Below are 16,082 nucleotides of genomic sequence, written 5' to 3'. Positions count from 1 at the left end.
TTGATATACCATAAGTCGAAGAAACTAAACGTGACATTTTTTCATTTTTTTTTTCTTTACTCTTTCTAAATCTTTAAAATTCATTCATAGAAATACTTTTCAAACACATTTTAGTACCGGACTTAAATTTAAAAGTCTACTGTACACTAATATATGAGTTAATCTGATTTCTTGAATTACTGATATATTTTATTGTTTTACTGTAGGCACTTCTAGCCCCTGACTTAAAAAAAATTGAAAATGCAAGCCTACAAAGAAATGTTGGTGTTTGCAGCCCTCTTTGCCTTCCTCGGACTGACCCAATGTCAAAAGTTGCAAAGTAAGTTTACATTTTTTCCAATACTTATTTAATGACTACAACATAAATCCCCATGTATATATGTATGCTGCTGCTATTTTTGCCAGCACACTCTTATTAGGTCTTTTCTTGTTTAATACAACATATCATATAAAACAGAATTGACAATAATCACTGACATCATGTTAATTATCTGCAGTGACGATAGTTTTCTTGGCTGAACACTGTACTACGGCACCATGACCAGCAGATGTCAGTGTTTGTCAGTTCATAGTCATTTTTTTCTTGCTCCCAGTGCCTGTGTGGACACTAAGAGGTCAAGAGATCACCCTGGGGTTAAGCTGTTTACATAAACCATTGAAGCCCAGAATCTCCACTAAGTCTCCCTGTTGTCATTAATAAAGTCACTCTCAGATAAAACGGACAGAAATAATATGAGCAGTGCTGAGTAATAATAATCCCAGTAATAGTGTTTTTTCAACATAAACTGCTGTCACTTTGAAGCGTGATAGCAGTGAAACAATGAAACGAGCCTGCAGAGTTAAGACACAGACAGAAAATGATTTCTAAATCAAAATGAGACTTGTTAACATGCAACAGTAAGAGGCACTATGTTTGTTTTGTTATAGATTCGTTTTTTGAGTTATTTTCTACTTGAGTCTTAATGTTTTTAATCAGAATCTTTCAACAGCTCTCATCCACATAATTTAACAGTACAGGAAACACCACAGCCAAGCTGATCTCATTCAAACTGCAGCACAAACGTCCTGTGTTTAGAATTCAGAAGCCAAATCCACTAAATAATAATAAACAGCCTCTTCCTGTTAACAGGTTTCATAAATTACCTCATTCTACCTGTGAAAAGATGGCATTATTAATGACAATGAGTAATGCAGTAATTGGAATAAAAATCTGTGATATCAGCGTTGATGTAAGATTTAGAAGTAGTCCTGCACCTTTGATGCTGAATCATTGTGACATCAAACTGAGCTCAGTGTTTGCGCTGTGAGGTTTTGATCTGCTGAAGGAGTTTCGTGTGCCTGAGTCCAGAGGAGTGATGAGAGTGGACGGTTCTCAACCTGAGGCAGTGGCCTACCGTGTCAACCCCTCTATCCATCTCCGGAAGACCATGAGGTACAGTACTAGACTGCCTGAGCCCAGTTATTTCCAATGAAGCTGGAAAAATGATCAAAGACTAACTTAATACTACTTGAAAGGTTTATTTTTACTGATTTAAAGTAGTTTAACTTCTCACCCGGCTGCAGTGATGTAGTAGGGTGCTCCACAGTGTGTTAGTACAATACATCATGACAACACTGCTTAGTTTAATTTAGTTTATTAGAGGATCCCTATAAGCTCTGCACTAAAGCAAAGCTAGTCTTCTTGTCGGTCAACATTTAACAAAAAACATATTTTAAAGAATAACATTACTTACTTATTACATTAACTTACTGCTGACTCCCAGCAAAACTAAAGTTCCCATATGCTGGGTGTGGTTGTAGTTGCTTTTCAGACTCTTTGAAGCTAAATTGCAACATACTAGCATTGTATTGTGACCATGTTTACATGCTGAGAGTTAGTATTTAGCTCAAAGCACTGCTGAGCATTACAGAGCTGCTGGCATGGCTGTAGACTCTTTGCCTTGTTTTTTGTTTTTTTTACTGTATTTCAACTCTCAAACCCTTGCAATGAATGCAGTGTGGTTTTTGTTCAAATAAAAAACACAAAGACTGGCTTTCTGCTAAGTACTGCTCATCCAAAAAATGTTTACAAAAAGTTACAAAGAAATGTGTTGCATGCTAAAGTGGAATATTAAATCCAAGGAGCTCTGTTTCTACTGATCAATGTTGTTATTTTATCTAAAACCCCTTTGTTACTACAAAAGCCCTTAATTGTTGTTTTGTGAGGAATGTCAGCTTTCTCTGATCTTAACCAGCTCTCTAAACCCTGACTCTTTCTCCACAGCGATGTGTATCCAGATGGACTTCCCTCCGACTACTCCGTCATCGCCACCTTTAAGGTGACCAAGGACACTGCCAAGAAATCTTGGGACCTGTGGCAGGTCAGTGACCCCCAGGGTCGGGAGCAAGTTGGCCTGCGATTCCAGGGTGACACACGCTCTTTAGACTTCTTCTACACCAGCCCCCATGGGAGCCAGATGCTGAGGACCTTCCATGGCGTGGAACGGTTATTTGATGGAGAGTGGCACAAGCTGGCGCTGAGTGTAAAGGGCAGCCAGGTGAAGTTGCGGATAGACTGTGAAGAGGTCAGTGTGGAGTCCATTGATGAGCAGAGGCCAGTCATCCAACGAGGGTACACCTCCATCGTCAAGCGGGCTGCAAGAGATCGCTCTGTGTCTGTACGTTCACAGCTTGGATATTTATATATATATATATATTTTATATAAAGTAATCTTTAAACTTCCTTTGATTTGGGATTCAACTTTGTTTTCTCACATTATCTCCTGTCTTTTTCCAGGTGGACCTCCAGCAGATGGAGGTGTCATGTGACCCAGAGCAGGCTTATTCAGAGGGCTGCTGTGAGCTTTCCAGTGTGGTGAGTCAGCTCTCATTCAATATGGTTTCACTCTCTCTGTTGGAGATGTTTTTTTGGTTTTAATACCTTTGTCTCGCCTTTCTATCCATGGCAGTGTGGAGGGTACGCAGAGATTGGCCTAACAGCTGGAAGAGCGTCTTGCAAATGCATGCACGGACAACCTGGCATTCAAGGACCCCCAGGACCAAAGGTTACCCTGTTCCTGTACAGTGAATATTGGCTGACCATCCTTAAGTCGAGACTGTGTTGACATTTTTTTTTTCTTCAGGGTCACATAGGCCTTACAGGAAAAGCCGGTGACCAAGGAAGACAAGGAAACTGGGTAATTTCTCTTAGTCATGCAAACCACAATGTTACACCGGATGAATGGTGTTTACTTGTTGTATTATGGTTAGCAGCATCCCCTTCCTCTTGCTGTACAATAGAGAGTTAAACAGAATTGTGGGCAAGGGCTGTGGAAAATGGCAATATAAGTACAACTGAGACACGACAGGATGGAAACAGATCTGGAAGCAGAAGCACTTGGCGATAGTAAACATAGAGGCTCCTTTCATAGGTTAAAAACTCATGTCCGCTTTGCAAAAGATTTAGGAGGACGCCAAGGTAAACACTCACCAATACGGATGTGACAATAAATTTGTTTTTGTCGTTCTGAAATTGCCATTATTGCATCTTAAAACAGAGGCCCTGCCTGTTTATAATGTAGGGTTTAACTCAAACTGGAAAGAGATCACAGGATTTCTAATGGTTTTGCTTTTCCATTTGGAAGACACTGAGCCAAATGTAATGAATCCCACACACACAGGAAAACCAGGCAGTTGAGCAATAACCATACCCTCCAGTGTCTGGTAATGAGCAGCATTAGTGTACTTAACTAATGTGCGAAATGTGTCTCTTAAATGTTTTTATTTTTGTGGATAAGGCTAATTAATTCCCCACAGGAAGATGAAATTGTGAAAGAGAGGAGATGTTTGAGAAAATGATAATGAGCAAAGTAGTCTGCTGCAGGAGCCGGTTACTCATGCATCAATGAATGAACAAATACACTCACATTTGTATCCTTCAGGGAGCCACAGACGTGATTATTTCCACTTTAAATTTATGACTTGTTAATCTCTTTCATGCTTAGCAGTCGGTGTTATGTTGGAGCAGATCTGAGAGTCTTTTGAAAACAGTCTAGAGAACATGTGTTTAAAGAGGGAGGATTATTTTTTCATACGTATGTGATTGTTTGGCATTAAAATGCCCTTTGCACTCAAGGAAATCCCCCATGCTGCATCAGCAAACACATGTACGCCTCCAGACCCACGTACTTTCAGAGCACATTTCCAGAGTTGCACACGCTACATATTCATGTCCTGAGTAGCAGCTGTAGCTCATCTGGGAGTAAACATCTGTCTTGTGTAACTCGTTAGAGTTTTGACCTCCTGCCAGCTTGTGAATCACAGAGCCCCAACATGTTTATCTCCTCCCCTGCTGGAACCCAAGGAGGGCATTTCCTGGCACAGCTATATGAACAGTCGTTGTCAGGTGGTGGGTGGTCCTTTGTTCGTCAGAGCTATACCGCCTTAGAAACGTCGTAAAGTTCACGGTTGTGCCTCACGCCGCAGTGTCGGCCATCTCTGAGGTTAACCTTTGCCCAGCTGACTCTGCTCAAAGTTAGTTGAGGTGGACAAATAAACTGACAACACAAAGGCATCGTGGAACTTGTTTCATCTGTTTGTTGATGCAGTGAAATACTGCCAACTGGGAAACACTTTTCCTTGTACAACTGAGGAAGTCAGCATCTGTACAAATAATAGTCTGGCCCATTTTTTTATATTTATGACTTGTGTTTCCTAAATCTTGCTGAACACACTTTCCACTAAAGTATGTGCGCCTGAAACCTAAATATAGCATGTTCAAATTTATCCTAATTTTGCCTTGATGATTTTAACAACTTATAGGAAAAGTTTTTAAAAATACACACATTTTATTGCCAAGAGTAAGATAAAACAATCATTACCACTCTCATATCCGTGCTGGCTACAGCCATGAGATAGTTAGCTTAGCTTAGCACAAAGACTGAGGCAGAGGGAAGTAGCAATGCCAGTTGTATTTACTCTCTGGTTTTGTACAGATCAAACAAACAATATTTACATTTTAATTAGTGAGCTTGGTGCTGGTAGGCAACTTTCCTTTGAATCTTGGGCCAGAGCTAAGCTTTCTGTTTCCCCTGTATGCAGCTTTTGTTATAAGCAAACTATCCCCTGGCTGTAGTATCACAGTTAAGGAAATAAAGCAACATTTGGAGAAATTTCTGTTTTTTGGGGGGTGGGGGTTATCAAGTTTTAGATCAGAAGATTAAAGCCACTCTCATAACTGTCCGTTAAATGAGCTACAGCCAGCAGCTAGTTAGCTTAGTCCTGCTGTTTCTAGCTAGACTGAGGCTCTCCAAAGACTAATGCAGGTCTTTCACCAGTTTCACCAACTCTGGTGATGAGGCCACTCATCAACGATAAGTGAAGTTAAAACATAAAAACACCCTACCAGCAGCTCTAAAGCCAACAAATAAACATGTAATATCTTATTTGTTTATTTTGTACAAAAATAAACTATATGACCTATAAAAACAATATTTTACATTTTTTGTTAAATGTTTCACATGGGTTTTGCACTGCTTAAACAATTTGTAACATGTTAACTAGTGAGCTTCACAGGATCTGTTAACATTAGGTGAAATTCGTTACCTCGGACAACTTTGGATATTTTTTTGACACCTTTGGACATGGACAGAACCGGGCTAGTTTAAATGTCCTCCTGCTTCCAGTCTTTATGCTAAACTAAGCTTATCTCTCCTGGCCTGAGCTTCATATTTACTATGAAAACATGAGAGGGCTTTGTCTTTTATCTGTTTGTTCACTTTCTGTTTTGCCACTATGAATGAAGAAAATCAATAACACATTTCTGGGTGTTTAACTAGATGAGAAAATGCTGATTTGTCTGAACAGTTTTCTGTCTGATGTATGCAAATTTTCCAGAAGCCATTAGTGAGTTTCTCTCTGGAAACAGTCATTAACGTTTTGCATTTTACGGTTTTATTTCCCAACATGGTCAATTCACAAAGAAATAGCTGCAGTCTTGCTTGAGATTAAGTAAAACTTGTCTTGCAGGGTATCCGGGGAAACACAGGAGACTATGGCAACATTGGCGAGTCCGGCCAAAAGGTAAGACATTATGCTCTAACCAGGGTTACACTTCAGTTTGGCTCATTCTCAGAAACGCATTAATGAAACCTTACACATGTCCTCAGGGTGAAGAAGGAATCAAAGGCGAGAAAGGAATGAGAGGACTCTGGGGCCAAGTGGTAATTCATCACGCTTTAACATTTTCTTTATAGTGAAATGTCACATATTTGTATTAATGACATGTTGTGTTAACAGGGAGACAGAGGTCCCAAGGGGCTGAAAGGATTAAGAGGGGCAGCAGGCTTCAAGGTAAACTTCTGCGCTCAACCAGGCTTTAATTAGACCTCTTTAAATAGGCATTGAACTAATTAAGTTACAGACCTTTCATTGGAATTCTGTGCAGTTCGCAGTTAAAGTTGCTCAACTTTATGGATAACCCTTAATGTGCATTCTGAATAATTAAAGGGAGTTCGCGGACCACCTGGAGTCATCGGGGAGACAGGAAACCTGGGAGAAGTTGTGAGTTAACCTTTTTCTGACTCAGTGCTAAACCCCTTTGCAATGTAATTACTGTATTAATGACATTTTGGCCTCCTTGAAGGGTGCTCAAGGCAACAAAGGCCATGAAGGGATTCCCGGATTTCAAGGAGTCAAGGTATTCATATTTCCTTCAGTTCTGTCTTCTTTTTAATCTAGATATTGTGATTAAATTCCATCATGCTTGGATTTTTTTAGGGAGAAAAGGGGACCACTGGTGTAACAGGCCGTGCTGGGCCCACAGGAAAGCAGGTGGGTTGTTGACTGTTCAATAATACATAATGAGGCACAATTCTTTGTCTGCTATATTCAAAATTTCCTTATGTGAGCACAGAGAGCCAGATAATCATATTTAATGTGGTAAAACATTGGAATACAGCTTTGTTTTTGGCCTATGTGCCGTCTCCATAAACAACATTAGTTCACGTAGCTAGATTTTGGCTGAGATCTGAGGATCTGAACTGTATCAAAATAAGCTGGTGAGTCACTGAAAGAACTCAACCCCCATGATAACCTACTCTATTGTATATTAAGGCAGGCTCCCTGCTTTACCATGTTGCTCACTGAAGGAAACGTGTTGCATACAATGTATAACTTGTGATGCTTCAAATGATGATTTGACAGGGTATTGTGGGAGATCCTGGAGAGAGGGGAACTCCGGGAGAGAAGGGGAAGCCTGTATGTATCACAAGTTAATCACAATGACATAAAAATGATGTGTTCGGATTATATCATATTTAAAAATGGATTTATATTGATGGATGTGTTGTTTGTCTGAACTTGTAAAAACTAGGGTATCCATGGACCTGCGGGCAGAGCTGGCTCAATCGGACTGAAGGTGATTCACTGCTGACACACCCGAGTGCTCTCTTACACCCCAAAATCATGTGTCTGTCTTATAATAATGATATTGTCTTCATAGGGCATTGTGGGTGATCCAGGCCTTCCAGGCAGAGATGGTGATCCAGGAATAGAGGTATTATGTTCTGCTGAAAATGATATCTTAATGATGAAGTTCAGAAGCAGTGCAGTCGGGTTATGCTAATATTATCTATTCCTCACAGGCTTATCAAGGACCACAGGGTACCATTGGAAAACTTGGAAGAAGTGGAGCGAAGGTTACTTGTCGATCTTGTTTGTTTTTTAGAATAAATATGTACGGTTGAGATGTTTTTGGCAGATTCATTTGTCACGGTTTTTGTCTTTCACAGGGAGAGAAAGGCACCCTAGGGCCAGCAGGAGAAATGGGTCCCCAAGGAAGAACTGTAAGTCACTTTTTCAGGAGACAAGCATATAATACATTTTGTACGTAAAGTAGTTTGCCATGTTAAAGGAAGACGACAAAGAATAAAGCAGTCCCTTAGGTCGGTTTAATAAATGTTTTATTCTCGAGGGCCCAAGAGGTTACAAGGGTTCTGCTGGGAAGCCAGGAAGACCTGGATTTATCGGCCCACCGGGACCTACTGTAAGTGCTCCAGATGAATTTTTTGAACTCTTCCAAACACTAGTTCATTTTCCTCAGGCCACTAAAACATGTCATCTCTTCATAGGGACACGTGGGTGTGCCTGGAAAACCAGGGTCCAAGGTAATACATCCTCATTCATAACCCATTAGAAATTAAAAAATGACAGAAAAATCACCATTCATGAGCTGAATGTAGTACTATCTGTAGATGTTTTCGAAAATCAGATACTTAAAAGATTTATAGTGTCCTGACTGAGACCCTTAAATTGCTTTAAGCATCAATGTGTTCATTTTGATAGATACTCATGGAGAAAAAAACTGTGAAATTCAGATATATCAAATATTTGCAAGCTTCTAAATACTATTTATCTTGTATTTGCCTTGTACAGGGTTCCACAGGAATACAGGGGATCCAAGGAGTTAAAGGAGGCCAGGTACTACCCAAATATATCCCATCCTCTCAGCTCATCATTACATCCGCTTTGTGTTTGCTGTTTTTTTGTGGCCAACCCTAACATTAACTTTTTTTTATTTAAGGAGGAAAAAGGAATTAAGGGTCCAAAAGGAAAGGTGAGCTGTGTTTCATTTGTCAGAGCTTCATTGACAAATATAATAATATTTCAAAAACACACTAGCACTCAAGTCTTGGTACACCCTGTTTACTTGTCTTAAGTAATAGGTATGGTCTAAGTGAAGTTAAGGGAGTTAAACGATTCATTGTAACTTGGCTGTGATGAGTTTGGTTACTAAATAGAGCAGTCATGCTGTTGTGTGTTTCGTAACACTACCATATTCCTGCCAGACTATCAGCATTTCATGCTAAATTCATCACATTCTCTGTTTGCAAACTGAATAGTCTGAAAAACATCAATCCACCAAATTACATTCCAGACATATTTAGAGCATCTGTAGATCAGTCACCACATTTCCTAAGTGTTCTCAACCAGGTTTGATTTGTTTTAAATGAAAAACTGAACATTTGAATTTACTGTTCACACTTTTACTTCGTTTTACATCTCTAAAATTGACTTTTACCACTGAGATTCTGTTTTAGCTAGTTTGCTTCACTGTCTATGGGACTCTGTTAGTTAATAATAAAATGTTTTATTATTAATATCATATGGCATGAGAGGCGTTTTATACTGTTACTGCTTTCAATCAAGTTTGTATCCAGGCTGAACAGATATCTCATTGTATTCTGATGGATGCACTGGCTCTAGGTTGGAGACGGGGGGGCGCAGGGTCCACAGGGAGGACGGGGGAAGCGCGGCCAGGCGGGCCCACCTGGACGATCAGGTCCCGTCGGAGTCAAGGGGGTCCGAGGTGAAGGAGGACTAGATGGCTTTCAGGGGCCCCCAGGTCCACCAGTAAGTAAAATGCAAGCCTGTGTTTTTAATGTGGCTGATATCACAAACATTATAGTAGTACTGCTCTTTAAACTCTATTATAGTTGACACTTCATCTATCTGTGACTGATGGCCCAGAAGCCGCACAGCACTCATTAGCAGCAGCAGTTACACCGAATGACACACACACACATTGTTTGGTAACAGCTTTGGGGTCAAAAACACATTTAAAGAGTTCCACATTAGCCTGTAGTTATACGTGACTCACAGCAAGGGTTTCATTTACTGTGGCTATAAATCCATAATGAGCCTAAGGAAATATTGTTGGCTTCAGTTCTTCATTGCATTTCCTCTGAGAGGCAGCCATTGCTTCAGCATGCCTTATCCTGTAACACTGCTTATTACATGTCCCACAGTTGGGTCCCTTCCAGTGATGGATGTGGTAATGATTTGTTACACAGGGCCCGACTCTACCCGCTCAACACGTGATCGAGGTTTGTAAGAAAGTGGTCCTGGAGCAGATGTCTGCCTTTGCCAACTCAGTGAAGAGGACTTGTGCTGCAGTTTGTCCTCTGTATGGAGACGTGCCCATGGGTGCCCCCGGTCCCAGCGGAAAGAAAGGACCCCCCGGACCTCCTGTGAGTTTTACAGTTTGGGTGTTCATTGTTCAAGGTGAATCAGCCTGCAACGACCGTTGCTTTAGGTTTCACCTCTTCTTTTAAAGGACCTTTATCTGAGACACGCTGCCGCAGTACGTTCTCCATACATTGTTCGCCTTTGTCTCCGTGGCTGAGTAAAATGCAAACACATTGCAAGGGTCTGGAATTGACTACGAGGGCTGAAGTATTTGGCAGAAAAGCTTGAAATGAAAACATTACGGTTTTCCACGACTCCATGAGGACAAACGAGGAGTCACAGACTAGACACTTGGTCTGTGTTGAATGTTTTTTGGAGAGTATCAAGGCTGTCGTTGGATTTGAGAGCCTTTTACACATTATTATACAGAGTAGAACCGATTCATGTTCCACAGCTTCTTTAATCACAATGACTCTCAGGCTGATAAATGCTCTTAACTATATGAAAAATATTCTACTATATTAGATTATGGCCAGTAAGCCTCATGTTATGGCATTTAATGCCAAACCAAGAACAGTGATGTATGAGTCGTGTACAAAGTTTTCCCCAACAATCTATTATATAATCAGCCAATGAATGTTTTCAGTCTTTGAGCTGGTCAGAAGAGTTTGAAACCTGAATTGATGACTTGAAAAGAGCACCTGAGAAGAAGGAAAACATGGCAAGATTTATACAGTATACACAAACGATTAACAATGTATTTTCCTACTGATGATGTTGTCAGGGTGACCCTGGTAATGATGGTGTTGATGGAGAAGTGGGCCAGCCGGGATACTACGGAGAAGCTGGGGAACTGGGCCGAAAAGGAGAAACAGGTGTGAAGAACAAACCTGCCACTTTCTTTTTAGGAAGAACCTGAGCTGGAAAAACAATTTGGATCCTTGACTTAAACCTGCATTCATTTATTTGTGTTGCCCACTTAGTGGCAGGAAGACAAACTGTAAACACATCACTAACATATTATCACCTTATTAAGTTGAGGAAACGTTTGCTTATTTACACATACAGCAGACATGGAGCGACATTACATTGTTTTTCTGGCTACCTGATGAGCTTACAAAATTAAATCTACCTTAACTGTTTTTGACTTAATGCTCCTCTATGTTTAGTGCAATATTTCCCTCTGAAATATAGTGGGATAGAGGGCCAGTAAAGTCAGACTCCAGTCAAAGTTTTTCTTAAATTGCACATTAGTAAAGAACTTGAACAAATCTTCTTCTTCTTTCCACCACTGGAAAGAACAGACTCAATATACCTTTCATCATGAACTGCACTGTATGAAACTGCAGGATCAAATAATGTAAAGCCGGTAATGTACACAGTATGCTAACGTGTACTTTCTCAGCTCTCATTTATGGTTAGAGGCCCGAGCATGATGTCACACACATGCCACAATTCCTGTGCCAAGTCAATAACATTGAAGAGTATTTACAAGGTGTTTTAAATGTTTATTTAACAATGATCTCAGTAACACATATGGTCTCTAATCAACGGAAAAGTATTTTTGCCTGTCTGCTGTCGAGACCAATGTGTGTGTGTGTGTATGTGTCTGGCTTGCAGGTGACAGAGGAGATAAAGGTGATAAAGGACCCAAGGGTTATGGACTACCTGGCTACTTTGGAGACCAGGGACCAAAGGGTAAATTAAACTTCCAATACTAAATACAATACTACAATACTATTGTTTGATGATTTGGTTAAAAAGAGGTCTTAATAGATGTCCACATCTGGGCCTGTACGTCATTTTACAAACTATATTCAGCCGAGTCTGAGTTTCTAATCCAAGGAAGTGGGTTGTTACTGTAAGAGGAGTGTGATATTTGCCAAAAAAGAAACAATTTTTCCCTGTAAATGTTGTTGGAATCTGTGAAATAGTCTTAGTCTGCTAGCAGAGCAGACAGAGAGGCCTGGAGACTAAACAATGTTTTTTGCCTCAATTGCAGGTCAGCGTGGACGTCCTGGCAGAGCCTTTAACGGCCAGCCAGGGAAGCAGGGTGAGAGGGGACACATGGGCCGGCCTGGACTCAGGGGCCATGCGGGTCTCAGAGGACCTCCAGGTGTTTGTGTCACCTCTGGGTGCGCTCAGCTGAACTCCACCAGCGGGACCCCTCAACCAGCAGCGCGGAGGTTGAGGAATCACCCGTAGAGGAAAAAAAAGAGGCTATGCGGACGGTGAAATGAATATTGAGCTTAAAGGAGAAAAACATTGTTGATTGTTTTTTTGTTAATATGTATGTTAGTTCAAATAAATGTAATTCTCATGTAAATATGCATCCCAATGAACTTCTGGGAAAAGTTTGATCTACAAGGTTACCGAAGACAACACCTATGTTATTTGAAGGAGAGTGACAAGATATGTTTGTATAGAAAGACCGTCTGCATTTAAAAGGTTTATTTAAACTGATTTCACAAGTCTGAGTTGTCTTTAAACATCTGTTCTTTATAATAAAAATTAAAAAGTGATATTCGTTTATACTATGTATTTTAGACCATTGTGTAAAAGTGTCACATGATACTTGCATACTTGCACAAAAATACTTTTTGCATTAACAATCATTACTGTTGGAATGGACAAAAAACACGAAATAAGTTATTTTGAATGCCACAAGGACCCCAAAATTATCAGAAATGAATCCATTTGGTATAATAAAACTTAAGAAGGGCCTTGTCAGTAATTTATTTTTAGTTTTCATTCATGCGAAAAGTTAGTTAGTAAATCAGCTAGCTGAAAAATGTGGAAGGCTAAAAATTGTGTTGGTGTATGTATCCAGTGAGCAATTTTCTTAGAATGCAGCACCATCTTGGAACATAGTATCGAGATTTCTTAGGACTCACTATTGACCCCAGAACTCCACATTTTTTAAATTGGGAATGCAATGGTGTGCTATAAAATAAAATCATGGTAGGTACCTTTACATTTAACAAATCTCTCTGCATTGCCACAAGTGGAAGGTTTGTTAAACATACCTGTAATGATTTCTGATAATCCTAATTACCTTTCACTGGATTGCAGGGATTATATAAGAGTTTATTATAGCAGCAGCAAACTTCATGACCTACAACCTGTGCTCACTCTTTTTTGGGACGTTGTTGTAGCAATGAGAACAAACAATGACACAGACAGCAGTGTTTCCCACATGGCGGCTCGGCAGATACTGTTGTAGCACCGCTGCTTCACAGCAACACAGACCTGGTTTGATTCCTGGCCTGTGACAACTTTCCATCTGAGAAACCTGCTGGTCAAGTGGAATGGAGACTCTGAATTGCTTGAGGGGGCGGGTTTGTCTGTCTGTATTGGCTGTGAAATTGACCGACGCCCTGTCAAGGGCTTTTCCCTGCTTTGTGTTCAATGTATGCTGATTAAGAAAGGACTTAACGAGATGAGTGACATAATAATTGTTTTCCACAACTCCAGTCTAATGGAGAAACACTTCTAAAGGGAGAAACTCACAGGGAGCTCTGCATGTGGCTCTTCTCCGTGTCTTTCCTGGCTCACAGTTGTTTCCTCTGAGAAGCCCATTGACTGTAGATCATCATCCACCACCCCCTCTGCGACTGCAGCGTCATGTGTGCCATGCTGCTCTGGATGCTATGGTCACCTATGTCATGGAAACTATTACTAATCCCCGATTATCCTCTGATTTTTCTTTCTGGGCTCAACCACTTGTTCAGACGTGCTCACTATTTATCTCTGCAGCAAACCATACAAGTGATCAAGATAAATACGGCTTAATGCATGTGAGCTGATTAAAACGACCCAGGACGGTTGAGCTTCAAAGGGATGGCACGGACTTGGAGGTTATTAGAGAGAGAGGTTTTTTGTTGTCCTCAGGCAGTTCTTTAAAAAGTTTCAGAGCAACTGCCAGACGCTGTAAATGTTAATGAATGTAAGCAATAAGCCAAATGTGTTTTCTAGAAGTGACAGTGAGCAGAGTGTTGATGCTGTTATTGCTGTTATAGTTATGCCCAACTGTAGATTTGATCAAATATCCTGACACAACTTTTTAATCACTTTCACATGTTTTAACATATTGGCACAATGAGATGCTGCTCTGTGGGTGGAGACATGAGCATCTTCTGCCTTATTTGATTCGACATTATGTTAATGTAGAATGTTCTCATTTGTGCAAAGCAATTGCATATTTGTTTCACTCATATGATTAATTTAGCTTATAAGCAGTCTTAAAACAGATTTCTCAGTTATAAAAGATTCTGTTGTTGAGTTTTTTACAAACATGTTCTCTCATGATCATTTGGAAAAGAGTTAAAGGGCAGTGCAAGAATCTGTTAACAGGCCTTCATTCATTTTGTCTGAGGATGTTGGGCCATATCAGTGGAGCAGTTATTAACTTGCAGCTATGAATAGCTGAATAGAAAATAGGCTTTTGACTGATTTCCAAGCCCCTTTGATCTGTCTTTTTCCCCTAACGATTGCCTGAGGGCAAATGTGTTATCGAAAATAAGTTTGTAGTCATTAGTTGTCTGGATTTAAATTGGAAACATTTAAAGGTCTTTGACATGTTTGCACTTAACTAATATGTAGATATTTTACATTCATGTTAATACTTTGTATGCCAGAGGAGCGCATCTTTTATACACCATTCACACAGAACCATGTGGAATGGACAAACTACTATGATATGTTGGAAATGGACAGTTTTCCCCCACATAGGGATTGAGACCCCCATAGGGGTATGCAAAATTAACTTTAGGGATGAAATAATGGTTATCCAATAAAAAAGATATAAAATATAAAAAAGAAACTGTTAAAAAAACAGTTTATATCACAGACTTTTTTTAAATCAAATTTAAATCAATTGTAAAATACTGGCTGGTTTTACCTCTCTGTTACAAGTAACCTAAAGTAGGCATCGCCTTGTATCAAGGGGTCACAAGCAGAAAACCTTGCGGTGTACTGCTGCAGGTGGCCACTGGATCATGAAGCCCTAGAGCAATTGAACAAATAGAAAGAAAGTGTTTTTTAGGGCATAATGGTGCTTAAGATAATGGTATGTGCACATTCAATAAAAAATAAACCAAGCTCATGGCTTTGTTAGGATTTGATTGCCCCAAGTTGATTATAACAGGTTTTTTTTGTTTAGGATGTGCCCCTACTTACATTACTTTGAAAGTGCAGTTACACAATTTATTTAAACAAATAATTTCACTTCTTCCCACAAGATAATGAGCTGTTCAATTTTGTCTCATTAGCAAGTTTTGAAACTGTATTTAAATGTGTTTGAATTACTCAATCATACTGTGGCAATTTATTTGAATTACAGCAGATTTGCTGCAGTTTTTCTTCAATTCAAATGGTGCAATACAAACAGTGGGTCCTGTTCTCCTGGCATGGGCGTAATATGCCAAACATATTTATTATGCCATCTTGATCAGCTCACTGCTAAATGTAATCATTGTCACATTTCCAGACATTTCCAGTTCACAGTCATAATGATCAATGTTTAGACCTCAGAAGACAACTGCGTGACTTATTGTAGGAAAATAAGCACAGGGACTTTCTGGGTTTTCTTCATGTTGGTTATAAACCAGAGACTGGTTCATGGAGACAGAAGATTAGTCAGCATTGGAAAGTCCACTCTCACCAGCAGGTTGACCACTCCCAAGCTCCAAACACCAACTCAGTATTTGCCAATGTGATCCAGCAGAGTGTGCTGAGGCTCAGGGTCAACAAGGCCATCAGCAGGAAACCACTGATGCTCAATCAGCATGAGATGAAGTCTGATGACATCTTGAGCACTACCTGTCAGGCGAGCTTTGTAGTTTAACAAATCACTGTTTGATAATTTGATGTAAGTAGTTGTTCAAAAAAAGCTTTCTCAAGATGAAGGAGGCAATAACCAATTTAAAAACACTCAAAGTAGAAGTCCTGCATTTTAGAATAAAAGTAGTATTAGTGACAAAATCTATTCAAAGTATCAAAAGTAAAAGATGTCTTTATGGTGAATGGCCCTTTTTCAGATGTGTTATATTGTCATATACAGTGTTTTAATGTATGGATTATCATCAACACGTGAGAAGCATGTTAGTACCGGTAACTGGCCAGTACTTTTCATACTA

General features: G+C 39.9%; 1 protein-coding gene across 1 annotated transcript; it reads left to right on the top strand.

The window, feature by feature from the left end:
* Positions 1-240: 240 nt before the first annotated feature.
* On the top strand, positions 241-12,150 carry zmp:0000000760 (collagen alpha-1(IX) chain). Its single transcript, XM_054600805.1, has 26 exons — positions 241-319; positions 1,309-1,432; positions 2,264-2,657; positions 2,777-2,854; positions 2,949-3,044; positions 3,123-3,176; positions 6,007-6,060; positions 6,147-6,200; positions 6,277-6,330; positions 6,487-6,540; positions 6,623-6,676; positions 6,757-6,810; positions 7,183-7,236; positions 7,352-7,396; positions 7,481-7,534; positions 7,623-7,676; positions 7,770-7,823; positions 7,952-8,023; positions 8,109-8,144; positions 8,413-8,457; positions 8,561-8,593; positions 9,244-9,390; positions 9,831-10,007; positions 10,730-10,820; positions 11,566-11,643; positions 11,948-12,150. Exons 1-26 carry the CDS (start codon positions 241-243, stop codon positions 12,148-12,150), a joined length of 2,292 nt encoding a protein of 763 aa, XP_054456780.1.
* The last annotated feature ends 3,932 nt before the right edge of the window (positions 12,151-16,082 follow it).

Source organism: Anoplopoma fimbria, chromosome 6 (assembly GCF_027596085.1).
Source record: "Anoplopoma fimbria isolate UVic2021 breed Golden Eagle Sablefish chromosome 6, Afim_UVic_2022, whole genome shotgun sequence".
NCBI lineage: Eukaryota > Metazoa > Chordata > Actinopteri > Perciformes > Anoplopomatidae > Anoplopoma > Anoplopoma fimbria.
The sequence above is the reverse complement of the archived record's forward strand: the minus strand, read 5'-3'. Positions and strand labels throughout refer to the sequence as shown.